An 18,766-nucleotide genomic window follows, 5' to 3' on the forward strand; every position below is an offset into this window, starting at 1 on the left:
GGAAACTACTTTTTATTTCAGCAGATATCTGAAAATGCATGACTAGTTTTCTAATGTGCAGAGAGCTTCAATATTAATGAGTTATATTTTGGTCCATCCTATGGGATGTGCCACTGACTTTGTCTACACAATTCTAATAAAAGCAAATGAGGCAGCTAGGAATTCAGTTACAAATGGTGCATTATTCTGGAAAGGGGCATCGCTCTCCCAAGAGGCTGCTCTCTTTGCCAGCATATTAATACAATTGTGCTCGGAGAGTCCATTAAAATACTTTACCAGAAAAAATGAGTACCTATTTGTAAAAATATCAAAGCCTGGGAGTGTAATAATGACATTAACATTCATATGCAAATAGGGTACTCCTTTGATTGTTTGTTCAATATAATGGCAGTGATGTCTGTCTTTCTTGATTATTTCAATTAAATTAACAATCAAGACAAATCTCCATGGTGCTGTTATTTGTGATATTACATTTGTTTCCAGATGTTGCTTTTAAAATGAATTATTTTGCTGAACAAGATGAGAAGTTCAGTAAATCTCCCACATGCATCTTGTACAGTTTTTGCTTAGCTTCTTAAAGGCTATATACAAATATTTCTGAAGTGGGATAATACAACCATAACTGTGTCCTTGTTGATTAAAACAGAAATTGTATTTTATTTGAATAGGGGTACTGAAAAGAAGTTGAGAAGATGTGTGTTTGGGGGTAAATGTTATGGAATCCTGGTAGTCTGGTGAGGCACAGCACTCCTTGGGAGAGAAAGCTAAAGACCTTGCAAAACTACAGATCCTGCTATCAGGGCCGTAGCCAGAATTTTTTTTGGAAGGGGTTGAAATTTTCAGAGGGGGTTGAAAATTTCACGGGGGGGGGGGGGGGGGTTGAAACCTGTCTCCTAGCTCACGCTGAAGCAAAGAGCACCGCAGGGGGCAGAGCAGCCTTCAATAGCCTGCAGCTCCGCCCTTGGCAACCACCCCCACCAAGTCTGGCCTCCTTAATGAGAGCATTCAACATCCCCCACCCCAACTTGGTTGCATCACTACTGTTCTGTCGCGCGCTGGGCCTGTAAATAATTGTCTTTAGAACAGGATGTGCAACTTTTGCCCAGCGGGAAGCCAGGGGGCCTAAAGAGAAGTTCTCAGAGGTTTCCACCACAAACAGTCTTTAGATGGCTTGAGAAGTACAACAAAGTATTTTATTAATGAACAATCAAACAGAAACTTCTCTTGTCTTCAGTAAAGTTAAGCAAATGATTCCAAGCTTTTAGGCAACTAGTGAATTCCTAATCTTTCCCATGAAGAACAGGCAACTGTCTTCAATAACTTCTTATTTAAAGGAATATCCCCTTTTTAACTTCTCCCAGGCTGACTGTAATCTAACCCTTACTGATGTGGGCTCCGCTACCAGGTCGAACTGCGTCTCAAACATCGAGTTGACCTACCAGCAAGGCAGTAGATTTTTTCCAGCTGGAGTTCTTTGGTCTTTAGGGCTGTTTTCCTGGAAATTCTTTGGAGACTCTTAAGACCTTTCTCCCCCGGAAGGTCTTAAGGGTTGAAGCTTTTGTACAGTGGAAGCTTGCACACATCCTATATATAAATCTTGCAATCAAATGGAATTAGTATCAGTTGTTTCTACTGCAGATGCCAGTTCTTCCGGGAGAGCATGGCAGCATGAAGGCAGCGTCCGAAAGAGGTTGCTTGCAAGGGAAAGAACTTAAAATCCGACTTAATCAAGCCAAACCTTGCCACCCGGAGCCCTTGAAACCTGCTCCTTTACCATTGACAAACTAGGGTCATGGAGGTGGCCTTGGGGAGTCAAACTGGAGGAGCGTTGGCGAAGGAAGAGCTGAAGGAGGTTTGGATAAGAAGGGAGGTAGAGCGACTGGGTGGCCGCCATTACTGGCTCTATTGCAACAACTACAACAACTTGCAACTTGCAACAACTTCAACAACTCCAACAACTACAACAACGACTTCAACAACTCCAACAACTACAATAACAACTGTAACTGAGTATTTACCGGCCCTTCGCTGCCATTCTGGCCGCGTGGTGGTTTGGAGGCTGCCGGTCGCTGCTTCGCCTGCATCCACTTCTGCTCCGCATGGCTTTGGCCTCGCGCTCTCCTGTGCTGCTGCTGCTGCTGTCCTGGTCTGCCCCAGACCCGGGGTTCGTCCTTCCTGACTCGGCTGGCTCCTGTGCTGCTGCTTCGCCTTGTCTCCCGGCCGGGGCTGGCTTGTTTTCGGTTTTGTTTCTCGGCTGGCTCCCTATCTCCCGGCCAAGGCTTGCCTGGTTTCGGTTTCGATTCTCGGCGTCGGCGTTTTTCCGTCTGGGCTTGGCGGTTTCCAGCGCTCCTCCGCGTCGGCGGGGTCCTCCATTGGCGGCTGCGGCCTTTGCCGGCTGGTCGGCGGCCTCTCCCAGCGGTGGCTCCAGTTCCTTCCAGTCAGGCACCACACCCCGCCATAGCTCGGCTGCACACCGCGGCAGCGGTCCCTACCATCGGTGGCTGTAGCCTTCTCCATCTGGGCGCCAGACCTCTGCCAATTTTCCTGCGGCTGAGGGGGTCGGTTGGGGAATAAGGGCCGCCTTGCTGTTTCCATCTAATTATTGGTGGCCGCCCGAGACAGAGTCTATTCCCCAGGTTGTGTACTATCATCCTCACAATCAACATCTGACCACCCGCCATCCCTGGGACACTATTCATCGTCTCTACCATCTCCCGGATTAAATCCATCTAACCATCCACAAGTGTCGACCGTTTGTGATGACCAAATTGCTGTGTTGACCATCTGTGTTGTCCGTCCTTACCATCGTGTTGTCCGCCTGTGCCGAAGACCATCACCGAAGACATTAATCTTATCCCCGGAAGGTCTAAGACCAAGAACAACCATCCATTGATTCTTTTTGTCGTCCATTGTCCTGTAATTGTATGCAATAATAATCTTTACCAACATTCTGAATGGTGCTGCTAATTTCCATAACTCCAGCACTTTAATTTACCAGCACTTTAACTTATTACCGTTGCACTGAATTGGTCCGCCAACTTTCCCAGCTTCAGCACTTTAAGTTAGGGATTGGTCCTCTAGCACTTGAAGTAGTAGTTCCTCCATGACGCACTTTATTCTAGCACTTTAGACTCAATGTGATAAGTCTACTGCACTTTAATAACATTTTTACCATCTGTAAGGTTGATATAATTACATGCTTGCACTTTAAGATCTCTGGGTAAAGTTTATTGACAGTGTTTTATTGACAGTTTTTCAACATCTATCACCCATGCTGTTATCTATTCCCTGGTACTGGTACTTGTTAACCCTTCTGCTAACTGACTGTGGTATAGATAAGGAGTGGAGCGGACTAGAGAGCTCCGGAAATAGCATAGTCGGGGTAAGAAACGAATGGAAGGAAAAACCATGGCGAATTGAACCTGCAACAAATCAAATAATCAGCAGTGAAGCATGGGTTGAAGTCATGGATGTTGATTGCGGCATGGAGGAGGGAGGGTGTTCCGTCAGCTGAGGAGCCCCCATAGAAGTCGAGGTGGGGAGGGGGAGATATGGGAAAGGGAGACCTTTAATTCGGCCTAGGGTTCGTGTATCAACATTAATAATCCCAAATCGGTCTCCTGATGTGGTAAGTTGGTGTAACCAGGATGGCGATCCCTCTGAATTGAAGGTAGTACTGTTGAACGCCAGATCTGTCAATGGCAAAAAAAGCTTTCATCCAGGATTTAATCCTGGATGAACGGGCAGATCTGGCGTGCATCACAGAGACATGGCTGGATGAAGCTGGAGGTGTGAATTTAACCCAGCTTTGCCCACCAGGTTTCTCTGTGCAGCACCAACCGAGATCCGGAGGGCGGGGAGACGGGGTTGCAGTGGTCTATAGAGATTCCATCCCTCTGACCAGGGGCCCCATCCCGCAGTCAACAAATTTTGAATGCGTCCACCTGAGGGTGGGTGACCGGGACATAATAGGGATTCTGTTAGTGTACCATCCACCTCGCTGCACTACAGTCTCCCTGCCTGAGCTAGCGGGGGTGGTCTCGGACCTGGCATTGGAGTCCAAATGGCTGCTTGTGCTGGGGGACTTCAATGTCCATGCCAAGGCCGCTCTATCAGGAGCGGCTCAGGACTTCATGTCTACCATGGCAACCATGGGGCTGTCCCAACAGGTATCTGGCCCCACCCACAGTGCAGGACACACATTGGACTTGGCTTTCTGCCAGGGATGGGAGGAAGGTAGCAGTGTTGAGGAGTTGTCCATCTCTCCGTTGCCATGGACCGACAACCACCTGGTCAGTTTTAGACTCACTGCACCCCCCAACCTCTGCAGAGGTGGAGGACCCATTAAGCTGGTCCGCCCCAGGAGGCTTATGGATCCAGATGGATTCCTGATGGCTCTTGGGGAATTCCCCGCCACCTCGGTTGGTGATCCTGTTGATGCTCTGGTCGCTCTCTGGAATGGGGAGATGGCTAGGGCAATAGACACATTCGCTCCAGAACGTCCCCTCTCAAGTAGCCGAGCTAAACCAGCCCCTTGATTCACTGAGGAGCTGGCAGCGTTGAAGCGAAGGAAGAGGGAACTAGAGAGCGTGTGGCGTTCGGATCCGAGCGAGCCAAATTGAACATGGTTTGTGTCCTTTCTAAGGGCATATGCCGCGGCAATAAAAGCCGCAAAGAAGACTTTATTTGTGGCCACTATTGCGTCTGCAAAGAACCGTCCGGCTGAACTGTTCCGAGTTGTCAGAGGCCTTTTAAAACCCATCACGCAGGATGGGTGCCCTGATGACTCGGCAGCTTGCTGTGAAGCCTTTGCTCAGTTCTTCGCAGACAAAGTCGCTTTGATCCGTATCTCTGCCTATCAGCCCGCCAGGACCCTAAGATCTTCTGGGGAGGCCCTGCTCTCTATCCCGCCTGCTTCACAGGTGCGGTTGGCGGGGACGAGAGACAGGGCCTTTTCTGTGGTGGCCCCCCGGCTGTGGAACGCCCTTCCTATGGAGGTAAGATCAGCCCCCTCGCTAATGGTGTTCCGAAGAAGATTAAAAACTTGGATGTTTGAACGGGCATTCAGTTAAACAGTGCAATGAATGTGATGATTACAGGAATGGAAATTTGGACGACGGATTGGATCACGACTCTAGTTATGAGATGCATTGTGTTGTCTATTGTTGTGTCAATATTGTATATTATGCTTTTATGGTTTTAAATTGTATATCGTTGATTGATTCTTATCCTTGTTGTAAACTGCGTTGAGTCGCCTGTTGGGCTGAGAAACTGCAGTATACAAGTAAAGTAAATAAATAAATAAACCTTGCTGAGACTAACTAAAAATGGCTCCCTTCCCAATTGCCCTGAGCAAGGGGCGGGACCAAAATTTATGATGGACAGGTGACTTGCCCTATGACTGCAACCAAAGAAGCCACCTATCTGCAGAGTCCCTGAAACCTAGGACTGCAAGCAAACATTTAATATAAAGCAAATAAAGTTGGAGCTCCTGGTACAGCTGTACCAGAACAACTACATCGGCTATTGCTGCAAGTAATGACAGTGTGAATAAATTGCCAATATTTGCTTGAGATATTGCTTGCAGTTCTGGAGGGACTCTTAATTTTTTGCATCTCATAGACTTAGCATGGAGATTTGGTTAACCAGTTAAAATTCATGAGTAAACCAGTTTTTTTTAAAAAAAATCTGAAACATTTGGGGGGGGATTGAACCCCTAACCCCCCCCCCCCCTCACTACAGGCCTGCCTGCTATTCCATAGCACTGAGCCATGTCAGTCAAAGTGGTATTCATTCTACCACTTTGCACCTCAAGTGTACAAAAGGTTTATTTTACAATTTCATTATCTCAGTTAACTTCAAAGGTTCTATAAGATCCCTTTGCATATTCATACTCCACACAAACATGGCTGTTTTTGAACTTTGCAGGTAAAGTTTGGCATCTTACCAAGAGCAGAACTGGGGAAAAAGATGCAATAATTTGACTGTGACTAGCTTTTGTCATAAACACAAATTTTATATTGCATACTCTTCGTTTAACTTATTCTCAGTACTCACTGTTGTTTATTATACAGAACTGTCAAATCTTCTGCAGTAATAATGGATAATCAAAATTCAGGTTGATAATAAGAAAACAGATGTTAACATGTTGTTTTGTCCAAATATCAAACAAAAATTGTTAGTCACATTTTCCTCTCTAAAAATACTATGTCGTCTACATTCTCTTCAACACAAGTTACATCATTCAGATATTTATGTCTTCATGTACATCTAGTTGTGCATATTAAAACCACAAGAGCATTTTAATACGTATTAAAACTGAACATATACTAATCATATAAAAATGCTTGACAACTATGATTTAAAATCCAAACTAACCTCAGATTTGGTTAGATTTCCACTAAAAATGGTTCCTTTCATAATTTTATTTACATAGTATAGAACTGGAGAAAAGATTTTCTACAAAAATATTTGGCCAAGAATGCTCAATAAAATCAAGTAATAAACTCCAACAACTCAAATTCATATGCAGAACAACATCCCAACCTGATTTCAAGGGGCTTCCCCCATTCATTACAAAACTCCCAAATATTTTAATTTGTTGGAAAAAATATTTCAGCCCTCAGAAAAGTTTTGTTAAGTTTTTCAGCAGCTTTCCGCATTGTGCAATATATAGCTGGAGTTGGAGTAACAAAATGCAATACAAAATGAACGCACTACAGCTGTGGATTCCTGCACTAACAGCCAACTGGGATGCCTTCCAATTCTGGGATTCTACAGGATTCTATAAACTCACATGTTGAAATTATAAATCTCAGCTTTCCCATAAAAACTCATGTCATCACTATGTGACAACTGCAGCCTCCTAACTTAATCTACCCCAAATTATTTTCCTAAATATAAGAAGGTGTTTCCAATATGTATGGCAAAGAGAGATGGTACTTTACTAACTTCTCCCCTTGTTCACATTTAATATTGTAAATCCAGATTCCTTGTTAAAAGCAACACCAGAGGCACTCCAAGTGGCCAGCTACTGGTCAAAGGTCATTTAATCAACTACCAAGCTTGCAAACTTTGTATTTTGTCTGTTTGTTTGTTTGTTAAAAATGCAATGCAACTGTTCGGTCTGCTTCTGACACAATAAATAAATACCTTCTCCCCCATTTTGGTTGGCTTGGGGCTTAGGAGAAAATATTCGGTAGATTTAAAGCACAAGAGTGTGGAAAAGGTAGTATTACAATCTCTGCAATTGTAAAATTCAGACATACAGTATTTGTTTTCTCTTTTCCTTTCTTAAAGGTCTAAATGTATATTGTCCCATTCAATATAAAAAATATTAATTTTCTGCCCCTAAAATAAAGGCCATTTTGTAAAACATGGGATACTTGGAAATCTTATATAGGGCAAGTTCAAAGTGTGTCTTATAACAAACAGCCCTATTATTGTGCTTTGTTTAAATACATGAATCTAGAGAGAGGAATTATTGTAATTTCTTAATATTTTATATTGATTCTACATTGCACCATACAATGAAAAAGCACTAAAACACTCCTTTTCAGTGAACCACTGAAATGCTTGAGCCCAATCTAACTCAATGCAACTCATAAAAAGAACAAACATAGCTAAAAGCAACATATGGACCTTATGGATAGAGTACTTCATAACACACTAGAAAAGGTGAGGTTGCTCTGTGGGATGCTTAGCTCATCAGGGAGGGAAAATGTAATAAAAGAAGCTTACCGCAACTCAGGTTGTTTTCTGCTTTAAGTGCTGATGTTGGGATACTCCAAAAGTCAGTTTCCCAGTCTATAATATTGCCTTTCACATCACAGCTGAGGTTAGAGAGTACTTGGGAGTTCATTGTGAAATTCCAAAGGCGGAAATTATAAATATCTCCATTGAGAGGGTTTATATCCTTTCTATCAGAGCCCAAAACCAACTTTCCATTAGCAGGAATGACTTTTCCATAAGAATCTGAACAGAATATTGTTTTATATGTATGCTTGACATTCACACCAATAGTGCCAGAGTAACTATCCCATACAATGCAAAGCTGTTCAAATGTTTCAGTGAAGAAGTCTCCATCTGGATTGGTATCAAGCGCATCATTTAGCATACATTCTGTGTCTGAGATAAATATAAAGTGCCCCCCTTTTGTTTTTCCGAAGCTGAAGAATTCTGTAGAGGAAGAATCACAATAGGAGAAAGCCTTCCAATCATGGCTACTACCATTGTTTTCAGTTGCTTCAAAGCACAGTGTGAATTGGTTGAGTTCTGGAACTTGGATGGAATTAGCGAGAGACACAGTATCAGTATCCTGGAACTGTGGAATGATAACCTTTTGATTCCTCAAGGCCACAGCAACTGGAATATAAACAGGGTATAATTTAACTTTAATTAATGTGCCATTTTCTCACTTTAAAAGTATGTGGAAAATACGTCAGATTAAGTATATGCTAGGGTGGCAATGATATTTTATAAATAATCCATGGGCTTTTCTCCCAGAGAACTTCAATAAGTCATTTATAAACCTGCATTGGTATTTCTAACTATCTGTAAAACAGTAGACTAGTTCTATGAAACAACATTTTCTTTTCTTACATATTATCTCCAAGGGTTTGTTGTGCTTATTAGTATTGAACTAGACTAGAGAAATTAATGGGGAACTTTTTCCAACTTTGCAGAGAGAACCTTTACTATATTGTTTAGCAAATGAAAGCCCTTTGCTTTCTAGCCTTTGAATTTTAATTGAATAAACCTGATCATATTTCCTCACAAAATAACCCTACATAGGAGCCAATAATTGTATTTACATAATGACTAGAAACCAATGCTGCACATTTGCTGGAACTCACTGCTATTACTTGAACCAGTGACATCTTTCAAGTTTGTTGCCCTCTGTGCATTCTGAAAACCTGCTCCAAAGAATTAAAAAACCACCTGGAGGGAATCAAGTTCTAGTTCCAAATAGAAAGAGGTAAACCACTGGGCTTTGGCCAATGACAATTTATTGAGTTCACTGAAGTTTTATTCTCTAGTTACTATAGTTAGTTACTGTTAATTAACTTTCAAACTTTTCATTCAGTATTATGGCTCACTATGTACCATCCCAGGACTCACTGTTGTTTTGTGATGGCACATCAAAATGGCCATAACATTCCTAGTAGAGAGCACAGGGGATAGGAGATGCCTTTCACAATGTCTCCGTGGTCAGATACAGACTGAGAGCACCTATCTCTGCAATTTTCTGAGATTCTCCACAGTCTCTGATGGATGATGTCATTTGGGACATAGTGCAAGGTGAACCAAGGTGTAGGTCAATGCCTATCTCTGCAATGACTAAAAAGACATATATAGGTGTGAGTCGCATATGTCAGTAACAGAATGCTAGCCTATGTGTTTGCAAAAACTGGAAGTCTCACACAGGCAATCAATCCACTCAGAAGACAGTACATCTGTCTTCTGAGTGCCTGTCTTTAAAAAAAATCACGTGTTTAGCTACATGATTTTTTTTTAATGCAAGCACTATCTTATCCTGGCCCACTAAAAAGAATATGTACCTAGTGGGTCAGAACAGAATAGCAGGTGGAGTTTACTGAAGACAGGAGAGATTTGATGGGCCTTTCAAGCATTCTTTTGAACATCATAACCACTTATTTCCCATGGGGATTATCAAGGTTCAAATGGAGTGTAGGAAACTGATTTACTGCTTGGGCAGGTAGAATTCTGCTCATTCATCCTGTAATTCCATAAACTGTAAATCAGTGTTTTAATCTATTTATGGAGGGGATAGGAGAAAGCTGAGTCACTGCTTGACTACACTCCTTATAGTGATCAAATGACAGAGTAGAGATTTGAACCAAACCCCCAGTCTCTTACCTGCTTGGTTACTCCAGTTCCTTAAAGCAGATTAGCTCTACTAAAATGATAAGAGGACACCTATGTAACTGGTTTGAATTATTCAGCTTATAAGTATATCAAAACCTGGCTTCTCTTTTTGTCTGCACAGGCACATATCTTCAAGCCCCAACCCTGAAGAAACATTTCTGAAATGCATTCTGAAGGCATATTAAGAAAGGATAGTTTTACATACACTTACCTCGGGTATAACTGGCATTGAAGCCTCTCTTCTGGATGCTAAAGTCACTGGTAAAAGATACAATCATTTCATTCCCAGATGAATTAAACGATAAACCTCTGGCAGTTATACCACACAATGTGACTTCTTTTTCTCCTGTGTGCAATTTTAGGAAATCATAAATGCAGTTGGGAGCTTCTTCAATCTCAAAATCAACAAAGGTAATTTGAATTATGAATCCAGAAGGAGCCCTGATGGTCCATTTGCATGCTTGACTGTTGGGATAATTATTAGGAAAACAGGGTGAGGTAAAAATTCCTGTGGGGTTGGAGAGTACCATGCGACAGTCAGAGCATCTGGAAGCTGTGGAATAAACAAACGAGAGAGAGAGAGACAGAGAGAGATGGTCAGCAAAGCTAAGATAAATTTGAAAAAAAAACCAATGCATTGTCATGGTATTTTATTTATATGTCTAATACGACTAAGAGTATTTGGTCCATTCTCTATGGTTGCCAGACTGAATTTTGGACATGTTTAATACTGAATAGATCTTGGAACAGAACGAGGTACTCTAAAGCTCCATTAGCATAACGGTGCTCCATGTAGTCATTCCGGCCACATGACCTTGGAGGTGTCTACGGACAATGCTGGCTCTTCGGCTTAGAAATGGAGATGACACGGCTGGACTTCATGTCAGGGGAAAACCTTTACCTTTACCCGAAAGCTCCATTAAACAGAAGGATAGCACTTGTACTCCTTCACTTTCCAAATTGCAACTTTCAAGTTCTCCCTACATGCTGAGCTGAGAACAAGAACAGAAGTGAGTGTGCCTACATGACCCTCTGCTCTCCACTGTGGAGGTAACAGCTATGTTGTATGGGGAAATCTGCAGCTGGGATTTGGAAAGCGGAAAGATACCTTCATCCTACTTGGCAAAACTTTGTGGTACTTTGGCCTATGTCATGAACTAGGCTTCCGCACCTAGGCAGATAGGTTTTGAGTCCTTGTTAGGTTTAGTGTTAGTAACTGTTAGCATTGAACTTGTATTAATTGACTTTTTTGGGGGGGGGGTTGCATTTGCTTTGTAGTTTGACACTTGGAAAAGATATGAAGGCTGATAACAGACTGTGGGAGTGATTTTTAAAAATCTGTGGCTAACCTGCTTGGTACAGTTATCATAGCTTCCCTGAGGAAAAGTCTCATTAATTGAATAAAACAACTTCTGATAGACAGAAAGCCTACATTGTTAATCCTTTTTGTACTTCATACATTTCCAGAAAAAGTATGTTTGCTAAATACTTACTGGTATAATTTTTACCCATCTCCAGTTTAGGCTTTTGAAGATCCAAAAGAGAACTTTAAATTGGACCCAGGAACTGCTGGCAACCAACAAATGGTTCATGTGGTCTGTCTGCAGTGTTTTATTTTGAACCAATTATAATCTGTGAACTTTCTTCAGAGGTAGCCAAATGTATAGGGCACTGCAGTAATCTAACAGTGATGCTATTCTATTATACGTTTTATTGATTGGCCTATTGGCCGTATCAAAACATTTAACACATAACACAATTAACATATAGTCATACATAGTCATACATACAACATACAACCCTCGGTATAAAAGAAGTTAAAATAAACAAGCTGTTAACAAGATCTCGTTCAGGTCAAATGTCTGCGTCACCTCCACAGTTTACCCCAATTGATTCTAAATGTGCAATTCTCAGCTGTGTTGCTTTGAATAGAAAAAGGGCTGTTTTGTGTGTTATTTTAGGGTTCTGGCCGGCCAACAAAAATGAGGTTTTAATATATGGGTCCCAGTGTGTTTTTTGAATAATGTATGGTCCAAGGCAATGGTCTCTCTCTTTCTTATACAGCTCACAGTTGAACAATACATGTGTGATATCCTCCACCTCTGGTGATCCACAAATACAAAATCGTTCCTTGTATGGGACTTGATTAAACCTTCCGTGCTTGTCCATTGTATCCAGCTGTTCAAAACGAGCTCTGGTAAATACCCTCCTAAGGTGTTTAGGCATTTCTGTTTTTAGGTATCGAGCTGTTTGGAAAGTATGTTTAAAGCGGCCTAACCATTTCAGTGAGCCAGCTTTACTGAGGGTAGCGATGTCTTTTTGGCCTTCTATATCCAATACTCGTTGAGCAACTATTTTTGGGTCTAACTCTTCTAAGAGATTCGGATACCGAGTCGGAAATCCACAGCTCCTAATGTATTTTGTCAGGAGAACTAACCAAGAGGTCTGATGTTGATTTTCTATCTGCTCTAACAGGCACAGTTTGGGGAGTTTATCATTTTCCATGGCCATCAGTTTTGCCCAGTAGTTGTAGGCCCTGATTTTGGATAAGCCATCCACTGTGTGTACTCCCAGTATCATTGTTAGATTAGAATGTGCTATACAGCAAGATTAAATGTGTTATACAGCAAGATTAAATCGTTCTCAAAAGGGCACATCCCAAACACATGGACAAAACTGTTTAAGAATGAGTATTGCCTTTTTTTTAAAAAAAAAAGTCAGTTTCTTTGGAATTATCAATATTAATATTTCGCACAAATATTCTGTTTCAAATGAGATCACCAGTGAAAAATAAAACTAAATCCAATGACTGTACATAAACCTAATTTTCTCTAAATTGATTCTTCTTTATTTGTTTAATATTACATGAGGCATTTACTTTTTAAAATTATTTTACATCTTAAACTATGACTTTAACTCATTAACAATTTTTCAAAACTTTTTTATAGCCATGAAGTAATATTTTATATCATTTGTCCGGAAAGGACCTATACTTGTGGGTACTAAATATATACAAAACAGAAATGCATTATGAATAAATGTGCACAAACAAATTCAGTACAATCATGCCCAAAAAGCCATATGGTTATAGACTTCAGAATCTGACTTTCAACTCTTTCCCCCCCCCCTTTCTTTTTCCATGACCACTGGTTAATATTTTCCAATGGATGGAAACCCTTAAATGTTAGAGTCCAGTTCTGTAAGTAATTATATGTATGTGTGTGTGTGCACACAATATCCTGTGAGATGGAATTATGTCTGGAATTATATATGAACATTTGGTTATTCTAGGTCCACATGTATGTTCATTCATTCAGTCGTCTCCGACTCTTCGTGACCTCATGGACCAGCCTACGCCAGAGCACCCCCAGCTCCCTCAAGGTCAGTCCAGTCACTTCAAGGATGCCATCCATCCATCTTGCCCTTGGTCGGCCCCTCTTCCTTTTGCCTTCCACTTTCCCCAGCATAATTGTCTTCTCTAGGCTTTCCTGTCTCCTCATGATGTGGCCAAAGTACTTCAACTTTGTCTCTAGTATCTTTCCCTCTAGTGAGCAGTCGGGCTTTATTTCCTGGAGGATGGACTGGTTGGATCTTCTCGCAGTCCAAGGCACTCTCAGCACTTTCCTCCAACACCACAGCTCAAAAGCATCGATCTTCCTTCGCTCAGCCTTCCCTAAGGTCCAGCTCTCACATCCGTAGGTTACTACAGGGAAAACCATGGCTTTGACTAGGCGGATCTTTGTTGCCAGTCTGATGTCTCTACTCTTCACTATTTTATCGAGACTGGACATTGCTCTCCTCCCAAGAAGTAAGCGTCTTCTGATTTCCTGGCTACAGTCTGCATCTGCAGTAATCTTTGCACCTAGAAATACAAAGTCTGTCACGGCCTCCACGGTTTCTCCCTCTATTTTCCAGTTGTCAATCATTCTTGTTGCCATAATCTTGGCCACATGTATAGTACACTGAAATATGTGGAAGAGTGACACATGAAAAAAAAGCAGTAGGAGCTTAGAATAAATAGGTGGAGAGGCTGTCATTGCTGTTTCTCCCTGCCTTCATATACTCAACTCGCTACCATAGATATAGAGCTCATTTACATATATACCGAAATCTGGGGGTGGGCAAGAGGATTCTGCTCTAGACCAGTATGGGTTCCATGGCATTGTTCAGATGCTTCAACTCTGAGCAGAAGCAAGAACAGCTTTGCAGAAATTGAACACGATCCTAAAGTATAAAAATATATCACTGAATATTATAGTTAGGATTGTCCATGTATCATATTCCTCATATCTATGTGCAGATGTGAAAGTGAAGTGAAGAAAGCTGATAGGACAATGAAGAAAGTTGATAGGAAGAAAATCAACTCATTTGAAATATGGTGCTGAAGAAGAGTTTTGTGGATACCGTAGACTGCTAAAAAGACCAATATATGGGTCCTAGAGAGAGTCAAGTCTGAACTCTCTCTGGACGCCAAGATGACTCTGGCCGTACCATGAGAAGAGATGACTCACTAAAAAGGAGAAGTGTACTTAGTAAGGTAGAAGGCAACAGGAACAGAGGAACACTATATTTCAGATGGATAGAGAATCATGACCCTGAATCTACAGGGCTGTTGAAAGTATGACTGAAGATATCTCAGTCATCACCCATAGGACAAACTTGAGTGGATGGTAGTTAACAACCAACTCTCTGTAGAGACTTATAAAGAGTGTATCCTTCTTGTAAGTATCCAAGCCAGATAGCCTTTCTATATTTTTGGCGTTTAGTCTATAGAGAAAACATTCATTGCCATGGCTTTCAAGAGAGACATGCTTTTACATATTTATCCTAATGATTTTCAAAGACAAATGAAGAATTTTGAGAAACACTTGTACAGAAAATACCTTGTACAGTTTTACTTGGGCCATTAGAAGTCCATTCCTTACCACTCACACTTTTGGGATTTATTTAAGACGTGACAAATGTTTTGCCATCTAAATGCCAAAGCCGCAGGTCAGAGGCATTTCTAAATTTAGGACTCTTAACAAGTGGACGAATAACGACAGTGGAGGGCACACCTGCAGACAAACAGGAGAAGGAGCCAAACCACCGTGATGTATGTGGCCTGGACTGGCGACAGGACAAGCAAAACATTTCTTTTTCCTACATAAGGTATAAACAGAAAATAAAAAAGTAGTTATAGTGTGTCAGACACATGGGCCATCACAAACCTCAATTCTGCTAGCCTTCCTTTTTAGAACAGCATGTGGGAAAGAAATTGGAGGGTGCTATGTGATAGTCTTCAGATTCAGAAAAGAAAATGACAATTCATTTATCCTGTGGCTATAGTTAATGCCATTATAATTTATGTGGCACAAATTATATAAACATAATAAACATAAAAAAACATATTCAAGATAAAATTCCACTGAGATTCCAAGTGGGAAGAAACAACTTTCTTCTTCTTTCCACCTCTATAAGCTGTGTAAGGTACTCAAACCTAAACCTTAGCTAGAGTTTATATTTTTGGCTTTCTTCCTTGATTTCATCTATATAGTAGCAGTAAAGAGAATTGTAAAGCTTACATATGCTAAACTGGAAATAGTGCACAAGCCTACTGAAATCTTTTCTACTACAATGAAAGACACGCTTGTACTCTCATAAAAATTATTCAACACTTGGATTTTGGCCACTTGATGCCAGGGGACAAAGAGGGTATTTTTTCAACAATTGGATTTTGGCCACTGAAGCCAGGGGACAAAGAGTATTTTATCTCCAGTGCAATCTGCTTTCTTTATGTCTTCATTTGCTGATGCTTTTTGCTTCAGAAAGAACTCAGCCTATGGCTGAACTGGTTGGTGTGCAAAACAGTTAACTGAACCAAATGAAAACTCTTCTCAGACATGAATCATTGTTCCTTTTTTATGCTAAAGTATCAGTGCAGTCAGCACTATGAATAATTCTATTTTGTTTTTAAATTGCTAGCCTCAAATGAAAACTATGCTGAAGAAAGTCCTAAATCTATAATTTTGAGCAGTGAGAGCATAGTGCTTATTGTAAGTGCATAGAGCAGAATTATGGTGTTATATCAGTTAAAATCTCCTGACAGAATTTTTGGGTGAACAGATTAGAATTTTCACAGTACTGTGAAGCTTTTAAAGCTAATAAATAAGAAATGTACAGAAACTTTTTCATGGAAATAAATTGGGGCAGAAATAGAATAAAGCTGTTTCTGTTTAAAAATCAATAAGAAGTTTCACAGCGACAGTGCAAACATGTTTGGCAGATCAGAAGTATAAATCTACTGAACCAGATTTCTGATTCTCTAGTAGTTCCCAATGTGTAAAATATGCAAAGAGAACTTGGTTTTGGGATTATAATTTATTTTATTTTTAAAGCAAAGACCTGTGTTGGACCAGAGGGGATCCAAAATCAATATGAATGGAATACCTCTATCTGGGCTCAAAAAGAATATGCAAGTTACTGAACCCTCCAATTCTCTTAATTTTGCCTGCTGTAGAAATCTGGAAATTTCTAATAGTGCACATTTTTGACATTTTAAAATGACCATTTCATTCTATTACTGAGAGCTTTACCAAGTTTAATGTGAATGTGAGAGGAAGCCACAGGGAGGAGGGAGCAAGCTTGTTTTCTGCTTCCCTGGAGACTAGGACACGGAACAATGGCTTCAAACTACAAGAGAGGAGATTCCATCTGAACATGAGGAAGAACTTCCTGACTGTGAGAGCCGTTCAGCAGTGGAACTCTCTGCCCCGGAGTGTGGTGGAGGCTCCTTCTTTGGAAGCTTTTAAACAGAGGCTGGATGGCCATCTGTCAGGGGTGATTTGAATGCAATATTCCTGCTTCTTGGCAGGGGGTTGGACTGGATGGCCCATGAGGTGTCTTCCAACTCTTTGATTCTATGATTCTATGATTCTATGAATGAGATACTAACAGACGGTAGCATTTTTTTCAGTTCCCAGAATACAGTGATATTAATGATGATTTTTTTCTCACAAAACATATCTCTCACGTGTTAGAGATTTTAAAAAGTTACTAAGCAATCTAGAACCCTAGAACCTCATTCATTTTCTTTTTTAAAGCATAGATACATTAAGAAAGAGTAATTCGGTATGAACATGGACAGACAAGCATAAATAAACAGATTAACATGTATGGTGGTGAAAAGTCTTTATCCTATTCAAGTTACAACAGGATGAGTTTAACCTCTTGTTAAATCCTTGTGGGTGGATTGTTGATTGTAATCAGTAGAACCAAAGGGAATTAAAAAGCAAAAAAGTTCAGACTGAAAATTGCCTAAACCGTGGCTCTTAACAAATAGCAGTTGAATGGCTATACAGATATCTCTACTTTGTTTACTTGCAGTCAGATGTGCTTGGGTTCTGAACCAGACATGCATTGATGAACTAATTACCAGGTTGGACTCCTGCTGGTGAGTCCAAAATAGAGTAGACATATTGATTCAGTGGTTGAATGGTGAGTCAACACACAGGTAAATCTACTATAATCAAGACTGAAATAGGAGAAGCCATGGTGAGCTACAAAGCCCTTTGCCCAAATTCAAACCACAGGAGACCTGTTGAAATTTTGCCTAGTGGTTTCTGAGACAGAAGACATCTGGAGACTTCCATAACAACCATCTATTACTTTTCCTTTCCACATCTTCCTTGTGTCATGTCTTGTTATTGTATTGCTACTTGTATTCACTTCAACTTCAGTCAATTTATACAGTATTAGGAAGGTTGTATAATCTACAAACAGGTAGATTATATCTATCAGAATATGAAAAGCAATCCATGGTCAGGTAACAGTCAGGTAATACATCTGCTGTGTTTCTGATAATATACAGCTACTGTAAAGAAATCAATAAGGCTTTTGGTTTATTTGGAATCTAAAATACCTCTTTGAGCGTATTATTTAGTGCTTTATATGTGATTTTCCAACCATGCTCAATTACCGCCTGCCTTGTCTTACTTGTGAATAGGTTCTTAGTTGTGTTGGTTCATGAAGAAACCTTTGCCAGGACCAAGGCAAATAGAAGAAGGAAAAAGTTAATTGCCCAGAGCAGAGCTGCAACTTCCTTTGAGGTTCTTCTTATTCCTATACTTTTTCTTGGTTCAGTGCATGCACCCAACTTTTATTAATGGAGGATCTGACAAGATGGAGGTGGTCTCTGAAGCACTCTCCATACTCCAAAGATTTTATTTATTTATTTATTTATTTATTTATTTAGAATATTTATACCCCGTCCTTCTCAACTTCCATGCCATGGAGGAACTCAGGACGGCTTCCAACAGGCAACGATTCAATGCTGACACAATATAAAACACATAATAAAATACAACCAAATACATAAAAATAGTTATAAATATACATTAAAACGGTTTTAATATACATTTTCATTATCAAAGCTAAATATTCCAAAATGTACTCTGTATATTCATACACACGTACACAATGTTGTAAACAGTGTCCATGAGTATTGCATTTATACCTGTTCCATCTTTTGACAGTTAAACCGTTACCCCTTTAATAAGTTCACAGCAGACTGAAAATCAAAAAGGAACCAGATATAAAAACAGACAATATTTTCTGAACCAAACTTGGAGCCCTGCCCTGCCTGTTTCCCCTTGGTTTCTTGGGTTTGTGCCAGTGAAAATTCAAGTAAAAGCGAAATGGATTGACTGGTTCTATCCACAATTTGTGAAGCAGTCACATTGAAACCAGTTACGGATTTCCCTTGAGGAAGGGGTAGTGTGAAAATCCTGTGTTACGCCCAATGTAACTTAAGAATATTTTCATTGGCATCCACATTAGAAATTTATACACAAAAAAACCCAAAAACAAAACTGACTTGCAATTACTGGCGGTACTTACT

General features: G+C 40.5%; 1 protein-coding gene across 6 annotated transcripts in view; it reads right to left on the reverse strand.

Annotated features, from left to right (window-relative positions):
• The window catches only part of ADGRG6 (adhesion G protein-coupled receptor G6), a 117,975-nt gene that overhangs the window by 61,082 nt on the left and 38,127 nt on the right, over positions 1-18,766 (reverse strand). For all 6 annotated transcript variants that reach the window (XM_060753479.2, XM_067466326.1, XM_060753478.2 and 3 more), the window contains exons 3-4: positions 10,100-10,441; positions 7,741-8,364 (exon numbers count right to left, since the gene is read on the reverse strand). In XM_060753479.2, coding sequence (XP_060609462.1) covers positions 7,741-8,364; positions 10,100-10,441 — 966 coding nt within the window. The remainder of the gene's footprint in view (positions 1-7,740; positions 8,365-10,099; positions 10,442-18,766) is intronic.

The sequence above is a fragment of the Anolis sagrei genome, chromosome 1, assembly GCF_037176765.1.
Source record: "Anolis sagrei isolate rAnoSag1 chromosome 1, rAnoSag1.mat, whole genome shotgun sequence".
Classification (NCBI taxonomy): domain Eukaryota; kingdom Metazoa; phylum Chordata; class Lepidosauria; order Squamata; family Dactyloidae; genus Anolis; species Anolis sagrei.